Source organism: Misgurnus anguillicaudatus, chromosome 1 (assembly GCF_027580225.2).
Source record: "Misgurnus anguillicaudatus chromosome 1, ASM2758022v2, whole genome shotgun sequence".
Classification (NCBI taxonomy): domain Eukaryota; kingdom Metazoa; phylum Chordata; class Actinopteri; order Cypriniformes; family Cobitidae; genus Misgurnus; species Misgurnus anguillicaudatus.
Genome location: NC_073337.2, coordinates 549,809 through 568,312, shown reverse-complemented (window position 1 = coordinate 568,312; position 18,504 = coordinate 549,809). Strand labels below are relative to the sequence as shown.

At 39.3% G+C, this 18,504-nt stretch overlaps 1 protein-coding gene across 7 annotated transcripts in view; it reads left to right on the top strand.

Moving 5' to 3' along the window:
• The first annotated feature begins 1,671 nt into the window (after window positions 1-1,671).
• The window catches only part of sbf1 (SET binding factor 1), a 137,146-nt gene continuing 120,313 nt past the window's right edge, over window positions 1,672-18,504 (top strand). For all 7 annotated transcript variants that reach the window (XM_073871334.1, XM_073871297.1, XM_073871263.1 and 4 more), the window contains exon 1: window positions 1,672-1,900. In XM_073871334.1, coding sequence (XP_073727435.1) covers window positions 1,846-1,900 — 55 coding nt within the window. In that variant the 5' untranslated portion in view covers window positions 1,672-1,845. The remainder of the gene's footprint in view (window positions 1,901-18,504) is intronic.

Sequence of the window (18,504 nt, the reverse complement as noted above, 5' to 3'; positions counted from 1 at the left end):
TTCATTTCAATTTCATTGCGACCTTTAATGTTGAGTTTGTTTAGAAAAACTGAACAGCGTACAGCTGCCTACTAAATTCCTCTCACTGTGTTATTCTCATTTTATAGATATATGCAGGTGCAGTGATTGGTCTTCTGGCATAACACTAAGTGCTTCTATTGGAAACTGGATATGAAGGTGGCCCAGCTGCACGGCAAGGCTTCATTACTGTTTATGTTGCTTTTCACAAGGCATCGTGGGAAACTTGATCTCTGCCTTCATTGTGAAAAGGAGGGCCTAGGCCCTAATGCTATCTTTCAGATTCCGTCCCAAGCCTGACAGTACAACACGCCTGCGAATGTTTTTAATTCTGGTGTGATAAGTACTCGGGGTCAAAGGACTTTTCAAAGGAAGGAATTGGAATTCTTTTGGAGGCGTGTTGATGCTGACAGGCAAGGCCACAAGCCTCAGGTTTTGGGATGGGGGTTATCCGGTGGTGCTCTTCAGCTTTTTCCTCTCTGATGTTGTGACATTGCCTTTCTTTATGGCAAAACATGTACATGTTCATATGGTCATGCAATCAAAGTAGTTTTGTTATATCATTGGCCGTTTCTCGATCCGAAGGCTGCATATGTCATTAAGCCTTGCTTATTTAAATTAACAGATCATTAAATTTGCAAGCATATTACAACAATTTGCGATTAACTAAGAATAATGGTCAACTTCATAAATGTTAATATTCTGAAATGTGACCTCCGGAGGCTGCAGCCTTGGTATTGAGAAAGCATTCACTGCAATAATATGTAACTGTCAACCTGATGCCCAATGCATTCAGGGATGGTACCAAAATTGTACATTTCTAAAACAATGCAGTGTGCAGAATTGATAGTTGAATAAGCAATGAGGGTTGAGTTGACCTTTCAGTGAGATAGAGTTCTGCAATGTTTTCCTGAAATCAGTTATGCTACTGCTTGGATAAAACCTTTTTTTTTGGTCATTATGCCTGTATATTTGCATTGTGACATTATCTTCATTACAATTAAGTTAATATGTTCACCGCAAAATACAGTATGATTTTGATTTTTTTTAATTCTCATTATTCTTACACGTTTAAACCTAAATAATTCAACAATATGCTTGTTGTAAGACAAAATTGAGGGGCTGTTAACAAAAAGGTCAATGGACTAACCAAAATAACCAAAAGACTTGCACAAGCTGCATTCAAATACATTTAAACAAAACATTTTAAATATTTTTGCATGTCATCAAATGGCCTTTTGTACATTTTAGCCATTTAAACTGAGAAATCATCTAATTATTATCTTACTCATTGTTTTTTCTTTTTAATACAACCAACATAGTCTAGTTATAAGTTGGGGATTTCACAGCAATCCACTATTTTTTAAATTGCAGCATAAAATGTAGGCCTAAGTACAGACATGAATAAACATTCTTTAAAAAAAAAAACACACAATAACAAAATACTATTTTTAAAATCTTATAGATTTACGTAAAGCTTTAGAAAATATTTTGCATTAAGCAAAGCATAGTACTAAATTGCCAAATATTAATATTTGTATTTTATTTTATTTATTTTTTTGTTGTCACATACTTTCTTTTGCACGCGAGGATGAATGACCACGCGACCACGCGACGCGCGCCCTTCCCTGCCTCCGCCAAGCTCACAGCGCATGCGCAGAGCGCTGTCAGGGCACGGCACATTCACACCGACACCGACAGTATGGCGGCGAGCTGCTGCTGGAGGGATGCTGCTGTCGCCGATGCCTTTACGATGTGATCGAAATACCGACTGCCTACGGATTTACTACAGCCACCACCGAGGCCTGTCGCCGTGATCTCGATAAGATGACCCGGCTTGCCGATTACTTCGTAGTAGTCGGTTACGATCTCGATAAGAGAGGTAAGACAGGGAGAGTGAGTGGGTAAAAGAGAGAGAGAGAGAGAGAGAGAGAGAGAGAGAGAGAGAGAGAGACGTATATGTTATACTCATAGTAACACATACACAGCGATTCTTCCTCCTCCTCTTCCTCCTCTTGATGCTCTGCTGTACCGGATAGGGTAAAGCTTATTAGTTGCAGGTAAACACAGTGAAAGACGAAGAGAGGGGCAAAGTACGGGGAGGCGGGACTGACGCAGCCGATTCTTGTCTGGGCTGGGCGATCTACGATCAGTCGCGGATGTCCCGGGCCTCTAGAGCTCTAAACCCGATCTCAAAACCCGAACCTGGCCTATTTTGCACGTACTGAAACAGTCCATTGTGCATTCAGTTGCAGTTTATTTACGTTTGTTTGGAGTTTTTTTAGACCGATGAAATGTTTCCCTGCTGAAAATAAACAGACAGCATCACAGAAGTTTATGCTTGATGACAACCAGTAGACCACCTACTGTAATAAAATCCAGAGTACCCTACATAAAGGAAGTGTGAAATGGTTTTAATGGTAAACAGCTGATAATGTGTACTGTTTATTTAGCAGAGTTGCTTTTTTTAAAGAGATTAATCAATGAAACCATTGCTACTTATGGAAAAGCCTGTTAAATAGACTTGTATGCTAATGAAGTGAACTAAGATGCATAAGCTGGACCCCTGCATCACTTCAGACATGTCAACCCACAGAAAACATGCAGCATGTGCCTTTTGGATGTGTCTCAAAACATAGTGTGCAGTCTAGCCTACCTATGTAGCATTTATGTGCTACATGAGTACTTGCAATATTCCAGGACGTCTTATAATGATGCAAAACGCTGTTTTGGTAGGTCGCATAAAACTTGTGGTTTTGACCATAGTTTTTAAATGTGTATCTTTCTGGGTATTTACTTTTACTTGAAATGAAGTTGGTGAGGTTGGTTGGCTGTCAACGTGGTACACTTGTAAAATTCAGTTTTGTTATCGGTAGGTTTAGTGGTTTGGTTTGTGGCCTAGATTCTTGCCATACAATGGCACTAGTGGACATGCTTTATTTACCAGCTCTTTTCTGAATAAAGCCCAGGCTGGAAACCAACAGCAATTTTTATTTAGAGAACGGTATCTCTGCATGTGTTATTTGTGAGGCACATGGATAAACGTTGGAAAAGTCTACTTTTTATCAACAGTATAATAGGGAGCTCATGGGAATGACATAAATGTTCGGTTCAAGGTCCCTTTGATGCACAGAAGGGTGTCTTTTATTGCTTGTGATATGCAGCTATTTGTAGGTGGCCCTACGTGTAGTCTGGCAGGATGTTGAAGGGTTGCACGCTTTGCAGAATGTCTTCCTTTCCTGTTTCTAGCCTGCTTCTGGGTTTCCATACAGACACCAGCATCTGCTTAGCAGACCTTCTTGTTACAGCATAGGTGAAGGAGGGTCAACTGTGTGTTCCTTGCGTGTCCTTTCAAACCTTGAACTGCTGGAATTGTTAAATGTGTAATATGTGATTTATTACAAAAATATTTTTGTTGTCCTCTGATAGCGATCGCTATGTTAAGTAATCCAAATGTATTTTATAATATATATTGTCTGTGCAAGGCGTAGGGGACCATAAAATGTATGTTCATTCATTCATTGCATTTGGTCCGAATGGTATGATGTGATGATGTGTTCCTGTCAGTCACCGTCTGTCACAGCGCCCCAGCCTGTTCACGCAGACATCACATACTGTGCGCTGCTCAACATACAGTACAGTGCTGCATAAGGCTTTGTCCACACAAAGCCGGTGCATTCCCTATCCGATAGGGCTGTGCGATTTAGGGAAAAAATCTAATTGCGCTTTTTCTGCCAGGAATTGCGATTCAATGCAATGTGCATCTGCCTCTTTAGATCGTTAGATCTTACTGATACTGCTTATGGGTCTGGTGATTTAACTGTATTCTTATGTTTTTTTTTGTGAAAATAAGGAAACAAAAACAAAGAAATTAAGAATATGATTAACACTTCTTATTGTATGAAATGTAAAATGATCTTTAGCTTGGACTAACACTGTAACAGTATTTAAATAAGTGGGTTCATTATAGCTGCAACTTTAACAACAATTTAAAATATTTAAATGGGTGACTGAGTTTTACTGGAAAGATTTGAATGCATGTTTGTTTGTTTTTGTAAACAAAGAACTGTAATACACAACTTCATAACTATCAAAATATTAAAAAGCTACATTTGGGAATTTTAAAATGAATATAAAATCCAAATGCGTTCAATGTCATGTCATTTCATTCAAGCGACATTAACAACCCAGTTAAATGGTATTTTAGTTTGTTTTAAATAAGGAGCCAGGCTTGTAAGCATTGTTGGGCGTGTGTGTGTGTAAAACACATCATTCGTTTTGAGAGACGCGGGTGTGAAGTCTTGCGATGCGGACTTGCGGAGACAGGCGTGAGTATTTAATAAGCATAGAGACACAGGCTGCGCGTGTGCGTCAAGTTTAAACACCTTGTCTGTTGTGGAAGACGCGCGCGAAAAGCCTTCGATTTCGATTAATCGCCCAGCCCTACTATCCGATCTTTTTTTTCCTTGTTCTAAAAAAATAATCCGTAAACATGAAACCACTGAAACCGACTGAAAGCGGTGTAGTATATATGCCAGACCAGTATGGGGCGCTGTAATTCTGCCACAGATATACACTATACACGAAGACTTTGAGCATGCGCATAACCAACTTATGATGTTGTCCATTATCGCTTGTTGCTCACCACATTTGCATAGAAGCAATAGATTTTGCTATAATAATGCTAGTAGGCTTTAGTAGCTTCTGTGGCACAAACACAATCACGTAGTCCGCCTTTATTGTTGTCACGTAGTCCGCCGTTATTGTTGTTGCTGTTACGTGTGACGCTTCCGACACGTGATGTGATGACGTTTTCACTTCACAAAATATACGGATTGGCTGTACACACGAAACCGCAAGGGTGTCGATTTCAGATTTATCCACTTTAGGACCTGGTTTCAAAAAATAGCGGCTTCACTCTCTCAAAACGGCGGATCCGTGTGGACGAAACGGCAATACGATAACAAATTTATACGTATACAGTGATATGCGTCTCTGTGTGGACAGGCCCTAAGTGTCGTTGCAAGTTTCTTAATGCCGAGTTCAGACTGCACGATTTTAGCCCTGATTTTGACTCGCCGACAGGTTTTGAGAAATCGCCGACAAATGGCCAAAATCACAGGCAAATCGATGCTTGTGCACGCGAGTGACAATCACACAGTGTGAATTATAAAAGACGCGTTCTGAGAGGATCGCCGACGAGTCGCCGACACCCGTGAGATATTTGGCATGCTAAATATCTGGACCGGTCGGCAATTCAAAATCATTCCGTGTGAAATGTGTTTTGACCAGGGGTGGTAAAAGTACTCAAAAGTTATACTCGAGTAAAAGTATTTATACCCAAATAAAAAATGACTCCAGTAAAAGTAGAAAGTCCTCCAATCAAACATCACTTGAGTAAAAGTACAAAAGTATCCAATTTAAAACGTACTTAAGTACCGAAAGTAAAAAGTAAATATTATAAAAAAATGTATAGCAATAATAAGGCAGATCAATTGTTTTGGCAGCATGGATGGAGAACCAGTCTAATGTTCAAATATGGTTCCCATTTGGTTATTTATGGGAACCAAATAAGAACGTTCCCAGTCCCTGCAGGTTATTTTTAGGTTTAATTTTATAACCTAAAGAGAACCTTCCCAAAACATTTCCTGTAGTTTATTTTTATTTTTTATAACCTAGACAGAACGTTCCCTGTATGCTATTTTTATTTTTTATTTTTATAACCTAGAGAGAAGTCCCGCTGCTCCGTATGTATTCACTACTGCTGCTATCCACCCATTTTTTGGAAATTAAGTGAAAACATCATTAAATCCATTGTATTCTTTATTAGTGCGTAAGTCGTGCGCGCTCCACTACTCCAGCACGCGCTTCTCTACTCTGTTCCTCAAGTATGCGCTTGCGAACGTAGTTTAATTTTACCTCAGAAACAAACATTATTTTACTGATTTCTTTTCTTTCTTTCGTCATTTAGTAACTTAAATATGAGAGAACAAATATAAATTTTAGTGGTTTTCGATCGTAACGTCTATATATGATGAGAATATGATGTTAAAAGAAGCTTTTGATTGATGTGAAATGGGGATAACTAGAGTTAGGCGGATAAACTGTGGTAAGATTTGTTAAAGTGAATGAAATCTTTTTATCTCAGAGAATACATTATTTTAGCTAATTATTTTATCTTTTTCTTCATTTAGTGACGTTAACTTAAATATGTGTGGACAAAAATATATTTTAATGATTTCCAATTGATTTGACACGTATTATAAAAAGAATATGATGTTAAGGAAAAGCTTTGAACATTTTATCTTAAAACAGATTGGCGACTAATGCCGAGTTCAGACTGTATGATTTTCAAACTAGTCGGGTCACCTGTGGTTTCACACTGCGTGATTATCTGGGGAAGGGTTCAGTCGCTGCTGTTTCAGACTGCATGATGGATTGGCGACCGGGGTTTTCATACTGCATGACTTTACCGTAAGAAGAATCGCCGATAACTTTTTCCCGGTCCGCAAACTACGTCTCACAACCAAACGCACGCGAGAAGTGACGCGAAGGAAACAACGCGAGGTCACGCGTGCAAGACCGGAGTTCTCACGTGAGACTGGGATTATTATTAAAAATGGTCACCCGCAAGAAGTTTACCATACAAATTGCATTTGCAGCAGAAAGAAGAAGAAATAAAAATTATGAAGGAGGAAATATTTGGAGAGACTCCTCCCCGAACTTCCAGCTGTCCTGTATGTTGCTCTCTAATTGGATGTAGGTCATCGCCGATGTTATTGTCAGTCAAAACACATTTCACACGGCATGATTTTGAATCGCCGACCGGTCCAGATATTTAGCATGCCAAATATCTCACGGGTGTCGGCGACTCGTCGGCGATCCTCTCAGAACGCGTCTTTTATAATTCACACTGTGTGATTGTCACTCGCGTGCACGAGCATCGATTTGCCTGTGATTTCGGGCATTTGTCGGCGATTTCTCAAAACCTGTCGGCGAGTCAAAATCAGGGCTAAAATCGTGCAGTCTGAACTCGGCATAACTGCAGTGGTAAGATCTGTAAAGTATTTATTTATCTGTGAAAAAATATCTGTTTTAAGTCCTCTATATTGTGTTGAAGTTATTATTTATATATTTTATAAAATACAATGAATGTAATCTAAAAACAATATGTGATGCTGAGTTTTTTTATTATTAAAAATAAGCTCCAGTTCATGTTTTCTGAACAATAAACACTGTTTACATGATTTTTAGTCTAATTATTTGCACTGAGGCATATCATAATATTTGGTTGGGGGAACGGCAGCGAGAGCTGAACCTTCACCTGTTTCTGCGGTCATCTTCCACTTCGCAATGCGCGCCGAACTGACTGCTGAGCATATGCTGGCAAAGAGCTCGTGCGCGTTCTTTTTTTTCAAAAGAAAACCCAGTTTTTCATTGGTTTGGAAAGCCAGTGTAATAAATACTTGGAGCGGGCATGGGGAAATGTATCGGAGTAAAAAGTAAACTTTTTCTTTAATATTGTAGTGGAGTAAGAGTAAAAGTAGATGCAAATAAAACATACTCAAGTAAAGTACAGATCCCCGAAAAAAGTACTTAAGTAAAGTAACGAAGTATTTTTACTTCGTTACTTACCACCACTGGTTTTGACTGACAATAACATCGGCGATGACCTACATCCAATAAGAGAGCAACATACAGGACAGCTGGAAGTTCAGGGAGTCTCTCCAAACATTCATAATTTTTATTTCTTCTTCTTTCTGCTGCAAATGAGCGCACATGCAATTTGTATGGTAAACTTCTTGCAGGTGACTATTTTTAATAATAATCCCAGTCTCACGTGAGAACTCCGGTCTTGCACGCGTGACCTCGCGCTGTTTCCTTCGCGTCACTTCTCGCGTGCGTTTGGTTGTGAGACGTAGTTTGTGGACCGGGAAAAAGTTATCGGCGATTCTTCTTACGGTAAAGTCATGCAGTATGAAGACCCCTGTCGCCAATCCATCATGCAGTGTGAAACAGCAGCGACTAAACGCTTCCCCTGACAATCACGCAGTGTGAAACCACAGGTGACCCGACTAATTTGAAAATCATACAGTCTGAACTTGGCATAAGGCAGAGTAATGAATAGTTTTTTCAATTTTAGCGGAGATAGAAGATTGGATTAATATCCGTTTAGCCAAGACTAATTTATGTGGTCTATCTATAGCTATCTGATCAGAGAAGTGACCAGGTGTTAATGACTGCTGGAATATAAAAAAATCATTGTTAAATAATGTGAAATAAATATAGTAAAAAGGACATTCTGAAAATGTAACTTGTGCAATGGTGAAAAAAATTTGGGAAAATAATTGGAAATGATTGGAAAAAAATTGTTTGTTATTCGGCCTTCACTGAGTTTTTCATTTTATTTGGCCAAGAATTTTCCTTTCGTTGCATCCCTAATTTCAAACGATTCTTGGTTTCAATTCCAAAGGGATTAAACGCAATAAAATTCAAGCCTTTATAGATAAAAAATGGATGTATTTTTCCATATTACTGGTGACACCAATCTTGCAACATAATAGTTTGTCACAATAATTGCACTTAGCTTTGTCCTTTTTGTCTTTTACCTCGGTCTATCATGCGCACTTTGCAGATGATGTGAAAATTATGCGACCGTGCAAGCTGGAATTGTTAAGTGGAATTGAAATTGTAATTTTATAACAAGGATCCGATTCCTTTTTTATGGATTCGATTCCAGAATTGGAATTAAAATTCGATACTTACCCCTAGTTTTAAATGGGTGTGAACTCTAAGAGCACTGAATGCAAAACACATGAGCAAAAGTGTCATTTAATGCTATATTTGTAGAGTATATTTGTAAAGTTCAAGCTTTGATGCACCAACTTGTCTGCGGGCAAATTGGATTCAATAAATAGGGTTGGGCGATGTCCCCTAAATTGGCAGTTGACGATGATTATGTTAAACCATCGCAATGGACGATGATATCGTTAGGGGGGTGGATTTAAATTTTTCGATATTATTTGTTATTTTACTGTATTACTTTCACTTAAGAAGAGTTGCACACTTTTTATTTATATATATATGTGTGTGTGTGTGTGTGTGTGTGTGTGTGTGTGTGTGTATTTAAGCAATATCGCTCGAGTAGGAGTGTGATATAGCTCTGTATCATCACGGCTGTGATTAGGCCAGAGGCACGAGGCCCGTTTCTTGGTCACAAAGTGTAGTTTTAAGATTAGTTCAGTCGAGAATGTATATGTATTATATTTAAATCTGCAGTCGATTAGTAAAGATAGCGCCTGTTTGAACATTTGCTTAGTGAGATTCGGTACGAATGAGAACCAAAGCATGAGCGGACGTCAGTGTTCACTCGCCCCGCTGACCACCGCCCTCTCTGGGCTACATGTCTGACAGGGATTCCCTGGCTCTCACGTTGGCCTTGTTTGTTTATGATCGTCAAATGAGATCAAATCAGCAGTATTTGGTGTCATGATAAAACTATTACTTGTTTTTTTATTCATATTTAGTGTCTTTTGTGTTGTTTTTGTTTTGGAGCGAGGTAAAAGTTAATAAAACTATACTTGTATAACGTTACTATTGCTTTCTCATTTATTCTTAACGCGATACGAGCACTCGATTATTATTATTAAACTTTGTTCAGAGTGTCAGAGAGATGTTTTTGCATGCTGCTTATAAATATACCAGTGGCGATATCTCATAACATGTTTTAATAGTCACGTCACGATAAAGTAAATGATCAATGTCCACATTTAAAAGCTGCGGTGCTTACCTGCAGTTCCACTGTGTTTTCGCGTTCTGATAAGAAATATAGCTCCAGAAAAAAACGAGTGTTTATATTCCTCTTTCCAAGTGTTAATCGTCCACACGATGTGACAAGACATTTCTCCCATTAACTTTAACGTAACATCCAAGAGCGCTGATCTTTGACGGAATAATAACTTCCGATTGGGGATTCACAGACTGATTTATGAGCTAGTGAACTAATGAGACACACGGAGAGTGATTCAAAACACCGCGTCTGTGTTTTTCCATTCAGAGATGAGCCTGCTTAGGACCTCCATTCACTAGGTGGCGGAATGATACGAAAGGTGAAGCGGTTACAGTGCCGTTATCAGCACAATATCGCATAGCTCTTAGCCAATAAGATTCGAGAACCAGAAAGATATATATATATATTTTACATAAATACTATTTTGTGCTTAAAAGCTATAATTCTGTTATTTTACTAACCCAACTAATGACTCTTTCCAAAAGGATGCACATAAGGGGGAAAAGTAGCTTTATTCCACTTAAGAAGAGTTGTGCACTTTTAAGCACTTTTTAAAAGTATCTCTTTACATAAATATTTATTGTTATTATTTTATAATTTTTATTTTATAATTTTTCTATTTAAAAGCTATAATTTTGTTATTTTACTAACCCTATGACTGCTCCGCGCTTTCCAATAGGTTGCACGTAAATATCTGTGCATATATGCCACCAGTACTCCGTCAGAGCGGGTCTTCAGCACCGTGGGGAGCAGCCAGCACTTCAATTCGCAGCTTATTAAAACTAGACAAAGTGAACAAGTTGGTATTTCTGACCAGAAACATCGAAATTTAAACATGGTCTGTGTATGTAAATCCCGCGTTTCGATAAGAGTGTTGTTCCCGTTTTCTTGTTCTTGACATTCACTGAATTCTGGGTTTATATCTTAATCTGCCGCTTCAGTGCAGTATAGCCACTAGTGATGCAACAATACACTTAGTTCACGGTTCAATACATATTTCGGTTCTTGTCCACGGCTTTCGGTTCGGTTACGGTTCTGATGCCTTGGACTATTAAAGTGACTTTTAATTATGATCTATACACTGACACATCTGATCAACTGCTCACTTATAAATGTCTGTTTTTATGAGTATACGTGCTAGGGGTTTAAAGATTAATCGATTCGTATCGATCCATCGATTATACAGGCGCCGATTCGATGCATCGATGCGTCCGCAAGAGGATCGATTATTGTGTTTATTTTGCCGCCTGTTTGCTCGCCTGTCTATTTTCAGCATTCGCTCAGACATATGCGTACAACCAACTATTAAGCTGCGCGTGGCGCTCACTAACCTCATTGTTATCTTCTATGTCACACCGCTTCACACGCGCTATTTACGTTTCACAGTCTGTTGTTCACACACATTGCTGAGTCTTTTAAAAGCGATGGAACTGTCAGCGCAACACGCAATTTCTGTTTGAGCCTTTGTCTAGCCCAAAGCTGGATGAATTGAGACGCAGCAAGTGACCCGCGCTGTCTACATGAGTAGGAGGTTTTCATAAAAATAAGAACATTAAGCTCTCGTCTAGCGAATCCAATGCTCTAAATGGTCATTAAACATCTAAAATAATCCTTATCTGTACGTTTCATGAGAAGTGTATACTGTCCCAAATCCATAATCTAAAGCAAAGATGCGTCTTCATTCACTTTCGGTTTCGTTTTTAAAGCATGCAGAAATTACAGAAAATACATTGCTTGATGTTAAAATAATTATTAAAAGAGATAAAGTTTTGGACCTGATTGATGTTAAAAGAGTTATTAAGAGTGACTCAAAAGCAATCTTCCAGACGCTGTCGTCTGACGCGCATGCACACAAACGCGCGAGTGCGTGACCCTGATATAGACATTTAAAATTACAGTTTTAAAAATATCTGTTTTGACAAGAATTCACGCAGGTATGACATATAATCTGTTTTATCTGAAGTGAATGTTTGGTTAACTGTTGAGGAAAAGTATCTGTTGTGTAACATTAGGCTATATAAAACCCTTGCATTAGCCTACATCTTAAAGTGGTCTGCCTTAGGGGCTGTTTACACTTGGTATTAAGATGTGTTTTCATCGATCGGATCACAAGTGGACGAGAGAGACACATTACGTTTACACCTGGTATTTAAATCCGTCTCTTTTGTCCACTTTCGACCGCTTTTGTGCTGAATACTATGAGGGGGTGGTCTGTCAGACGGTGGGCGATCTCTCTGCTGTCATTCAAACACGAGCGGGAGTAATTATGAGTTTATATGGACGCGATCTAATATAATGTCAGTGTCCACTGCTTGTTTAGCAAGTAAACATGCTGCACAGTGTTTTGTACATGAGTATGTATGAGCTTTCTTTGAATTTTCAGCGCAATTGATGAAATAGGATCGCGCAACTTTACACGCTTTCAAAACGAAACTACGGAGATCAGCCGCTTAGTTTTATCAATGAAAGGCTAAAAATAGCGCTGTTCACCGAATGTTCACGCCAGAAGTCAAAAAAGACGTAAAACATTGTGTTTAATACCTCAGATTAGATAAATGGGCGGAGAGAAGGCGGTCGCGTGTGGCTGTTCGAACGCATTCAACCACATGTGCGTTCCGCAACTCCAAAGCGATCCGATCGAAAGTGGTTTCGACCACCTCTGGATGTGGTTGAAAGTGGTCGAAAGTGGACGAGCTCAAAACGTTTTGAACACCGTTTACACCTGGCATTAACGTCGTCCACTTGTGATCCGATCGACGAAGACACATGTTGATGCCAAGTGTAAACAGCCTCATAATGTCAGATTTAAACAATACAAAAAAAACATAAATTTAACACATAGTTAGGGCCCTATAATTTCTGCGATCACGGAATCGCGGACGGAATTGCGGAATTGGCTAATTAACACGGAATCTAGTATTAACGCGGAATTTTGCGGAATTTTACATATTTTGAATAAAAGTATGTTTTTGTGTGGGAGACGAACGTGTGTCTGGGGGAAATGCAGACCGGGGGAAGTAAATCTGGGCGACACGCCCACTCCCGTCGTTTCAGACCAAACACTGAAACCATGGTGAAGCGGCTCTCCACGACTCAGCTTTCGTCAGCGAAAAAATTAAGAAATTCGACGCTAAGCACTTAGTTCCGAGCAGGTCTCACATGACTTTTATGTGACCGGAGAACTGTTATTTTGGAAGTTTAGTCAACACTCTGTTCACGGTGAGTGCAAAGATACATGCACTCTCTCATATGTCTGTGAACATCACTGTACCTCTCACTTGCCCGCGCTCACGCATCTGTCCGAAGTCCGAACACAAATCCTCATGTATTTGTTCAGTTTTATGCATTTCAAGCGAGCTGAGGCAAACTAACTATCCCTCGCATTTAAAATATAATCATCTGCATCATGGCGCCGCTCTCTGTCTCTCTTTCGCTCGCACGTGCAATGAGCTGCGTGCTCATGCTGTCCTAAGTCAGATCACTATCCTGTGTATGTTTGTAAAGTTATATGCATTTCAAGCGATTGTGTATAAAATATGGATCGCGATCCGCTGGATTGATGTGTTTAAGGCACTTCTGAAGGCACCACTGCGTTGACACCTTGTTGTAGCCTCCTGCAACAACACTAAACAATGCATTGAATTGAGTTGTGTGTGCGTATGTGCGTGTGTAAATGCATCTTTTATAGTCATTAAGTAATTCTGTTATCCAGTTTTTCCCCCAAATCATTTACATTTTAATCATTAACATTAAATGCACACTCTTTTTATGACTAAAATAAAAGTAAAGGGTAAAAAATATAATTTCCAAAAATTAAAACGGATAAAACGGAATTTGCAAAAATTAAAACGGAGAAAACGGAATTTGGGAAAAAATAAAACGGAATTTGGGAAAAAATAAAACGGATTTTATAGGGCCCTACATAGTGATATTGTTTTTGCTTTGCGTAAACAGGTGCAGTTCTGTCATGTTTTGTCAGATTCCAAGAAATCATGCACTGTTTTGAAGTTTTTTAATGTTAAATGTTTGTTAAATGTTAACTAATTTAAGAAAATTTGCTCATCCCAACTCAATTTGCAAGCACAGGTCACATATGATGCAGCAGCAAACAGAAATGGAGAAAGAACAAGGTCTTCTAAAGGAAAATTAAATATAAAACTATGACTGATGGTTCTGTTGAAAATGTTAACAGGCTGTTGTAAACATACATTTGCATATAGCATAAATATTTGTCCAAATCCATGTTGATTAGAGCATTAAAAACTTGAAAAATGTTAAATTAGGGTAAATTTAGAACAGATAAAATTTTTTAATCTTTTGACAGCCCCAAAAAATATCTAGAATTGAATCGGATCGAATCGGATCGAATCGGATCACGGGGAATTCTGAAGAATCGAAAAGAATCGAATCGTTGACCTAAGAAATCGGTATCGGATTGAATCGTCATGAAGGCGCCGATTTACACCTGTGGCATTACAAGATCATTTGTGCGGATATCTCCTGTCAATCCCAAATAAACTATGTGTTTGCGTGATTTTTAAAACGCGCGTTGGGCTTGAGTGTGTGCACGTATGCGCACAGAAAAACGCTCCGTTTAGCATCTTTGTAGTAGTCTAAAATCCAGGACGTTTTGAAATGTCTTTCGGCACGGTGTTCATTGACTGATGCAGAAAGATGAATCCCTGTCCCACAGCTGCTGGAGCCTGCTTTTTGTTAGCAGGAGTGTCATCCGCTTTTACCCGTTCATATTTTGGCACTTTCACTCAGTGACGTTCACACAACGCATCTCATTTCATGACGTTAACAAAACAAATGAAGTGATAGGCTACTGGTTATAAAACATGCACGTAGGATGCAAATGTTACAATCAAATGGAGTAAATCTGTATTGTCGCCAATGGCGACCTTGAAAGAAATTTCACTCGCAAATAAATATATTTGGTCGCAAATGCAACCATTTTAGTCGCAGTTGGAGTTCTGAAATGTGTATACTTTTTACTTTTAGAATGTATTGTAACAGGAAGTAATTAACTCTTTCCCCGCCATTGACGAGATATCTCGTCAATCAAGAGAAAACGCTTCCCCGCCAATGACGAGTATTTCCGTCTTTCCGCGATCCCGCTATTATCCACTAGGTGGCGTCCTTCCGCAACTTTTTAAACCCGGAAGTATTGCCCTATGGCAAGCTGCTGCATGTCCGTGTCTGTTTTAAAGATCGCTCTGAATGGGATCTCTATGAAAAGTCCGTCACAAAAATGGAATTATCTCTGCTTTTTGCTCAAAATGTGGTGTTTTTGCAGAAACCTACCCATATTCAAAAGCTGATTACAAAAGAACTACTGAAGGTAGGATGAAACGGATTTTTTTTGTTTGAATGCAGAGGGTCTGTTCTTTCATTTGGTATATTGTATGTTTATATATTTGAAGAAGAACATTTACTGGAAGGCATTAAACTTTTGTGAAAATCATGAAAACGCTGGCGCTGGCAACTTTTTTTAAAAAACGCTGGCGGGGAAAGAGTTAACCATCAAAGACACTCTGTCTGTTTCTCAATATGCGTTCTTCAGCGATCTTGCATTCTCGTGTCCTTGCTCTACGTCATCATTAACAGTCGAAGTTCATTCAAATTCTCAAGAACGCAAGTATAGAGGACGCATGAAAATGCCCGGATGTGTTCTTGATATCGAGGATGCATCGAGTGCAGACTTGCGCGCTGAAATCGATTCACGCCCCGTAAGTCATTACGGCAAAACAATGGCGGAGGTCAGGTGACCAACAGGAAGATCGCACACATGTCAATTCTCATAAGTGTGTTCTGTGTTCTCGCGACCTTCCGAGTTCGTTCTTTCGAGGTCGCCTGGCAATTTCGATCTCCTCAAGGACGCAAGTCCGTTCTTTGCGTTCTTGGAATTGAGAAACAGCCTCTGACACAATGTGACAACCAACCCCATCACGGGTATGGGGTTGGTTGTCCCTATAGTGGTTCAATAGGATTTCAGTGATAAATTGGGATCTAAAAAGATAATGTGTAACTTTTTAGTTTTTTAAGCTAGAAACTGCAAATAAGTTTTAATATGAATACCACCCCTATGATAGTTGTCATCAATGCCCCTTATGTTTAAACAATGGGATTAAAGTGGGTGATCAGTTACTTAAATTGTCTACTGTGTTGAGAAATAAAATGAAATAATTTTTTGTGGTAAAACCGCTTTATTTAATGCTTTATTTATTTTATTTTAAAAGCAAACAATATCAAACAAACAGACAAACAGTCTTTAAAGGTCTACATGTCCAATACTTAGGGGGTTTTCACACCTGCCTTGTTTAGTTCGATTGAATCGTACCAGAGTTCGATTGCTCAGTTGGTGCAGTTCGTTTGGGCAGGTGAGAATGCAGCAATCGAACTCTGGTGCGCACCAAAAGCGGACCAAACAAGCAGACCGAGACCAGCTTGCAGAGGTGGTCTCGGTACGCTTTCAAACAAACTCTAGAGCGGTTCGTTTGTGGTGAGAACACGATCCGAGATCGAACCGACCTAACTGCAAAAGTACTGCGCATTTTGGACTAAACCAGCTGCCGTAGTCAACTGCGCATTATCGGATGAGGAAGTGTTTGTTGACCGTTTCTATTAGCAATATTAGCACAATGACAAATCGCGGACATACCTGGAGTTGCGAGGAGGTGCGGGCGGAGCCTCGGAAATTTTTTGTCTTCGCCGTTTGTAGTGCATTAAACCGTTGTTTTCAAGCCGCATCCGCGATTCATTCTGAAAATGAACAGTTTGTCTAGAGTGATGTATACAAACTATGTATAACAACCACGGAGACATAATTACAGCGCGCAGCCGTCTGTCCATGGTGTCTGCTGTATTATCCTTCTTTTGTTTACTTCCGGGGGTTCCGTTGGAATTTCCCGCACGTTGATTCTGACCAATCGTGAAGCCGTTTAGGAAATACGTTCATATACATGTGGCCAATGAGTGATGGTGATCTTATCACATGACAGAATTTTGGTTCGTTTCAATTGGTGCGGATCAGAGCAATCAGTGTGGTGTGAAATGGAACCAAATCTGCTAAAAAAGTTACAATGTATCATTTTTTGCTTTTGGTCCGGACCAAATGAACCGAATTACAGATGTGAAAACGCCCTTACATGTGACAACCAACCCCGCAAGCTATGAGACAACCATCCCCAACTGACTTCTTGACAAACATGCTAAGCTAGCTGCCACACGGCTTTAACTTGATAGCTAAAAGATGACTCAAAATAAAGCTACTACTTTTGGCTTTTTAATGAGTGTTTTGTTTTTGAATGACTAATATCCTACAAGATCTCAACACAAAAACAAAAACAAAATGAAAATTTACTCTGACCCATAAAAATAAATAATTGTCTCCTAACCACAATGTTTTGTGTCTGCTCAGCAAAATTACAACTGCAAATGAGTAAGCTATTAAAGGCTAACAAATTGATATCAAAATTGTACCACAGCGCCATGTAGTATGTCTGAAATAAGCAGTGTGACAACCAACCCGTGAGACAACCAGCCCCGGTCTCCCCTACATTTTAAGTAAAATGTACAACATGTAAAAAGACAAGATTCTAGTAGGGCTGAAACGATTCATCGAGTTACTCGATTTACTCGATTCAAAAAATTCCATGAGGCAAAAATTCTGCCTCGAAGCCTCGTTAAATTCCTTTGACGCGCACTACACGTGCCCAGATCTGATTCACACGGACCGTTGTTTGATCAGCAAGCACATCATATCGCGTGATACATTTTGAATTTAGTTGGGGCGATGGCGGAGCGACTATGTCCATAAACGGCAGAGAGAGAGAATGTCTAAAGTTTGGGATCATTACATTATCATTACATTCAGCATCTTAACCGAAAACATCCACTGCTGTTTCACCAAGCGAGCGTCAATGAAACAAGGTAACGTAGCTTCCGCTGATTTTAATCCCATACTGTATTTGTAGCGATGTCGTTATGCGGTTTCACTAGATATGATGTTTAGCTTTGATGTTTTTAAGTAGTAAACGTATTCACGTTCAATTGCAGGAGAGTATAGCTTAAAAAGAACCCCTTCACACACACGCATGCACTTCACAGGTGTGTGTACCAAAAAACGGCACCACAGTGCAATCATATATGGGCAACTTGTAATCTGACATGATATTTTGTTCAATAATAATAATCTCTGTCTTATTGGAGTTTAGCATAAGGAAGTTATTCTCTCTCACGCGAGTCAGACCGATCGCGCAATGCATCACATATGCTTAAACTTTTATGTAGCCACGCAACAATAATTTCAGCATGCATTCACTGTATACAGCGGGACGTGATGTTGTGATTTTTCGAACGGATTCTTAACCTAAAATGCACCGCAATGCAAGTGATGCAAACCAAATGCAGCGTTCTATTGAAAAGGAATGTATGTATTTCTGCCAAATACCTGTTTTTTTTTTAGAAATAAAAGCCAAATGCTTGAACATTTTACAGCCCCGTCATTTTCGTTATGCATTATTTGTTTTGGTTGTTTAAAAACACACACAACATTTTTATCCGATTAATCGATCGATTCAGTGCTAGATTAATCGATTACAAAAAGAATCGATAGCTGCAGCCCTAGATTCTAGCAATGTCAAGATCTAGCTTGACAGGATATTTTCACAGACTAACACACGTCGCGTCTC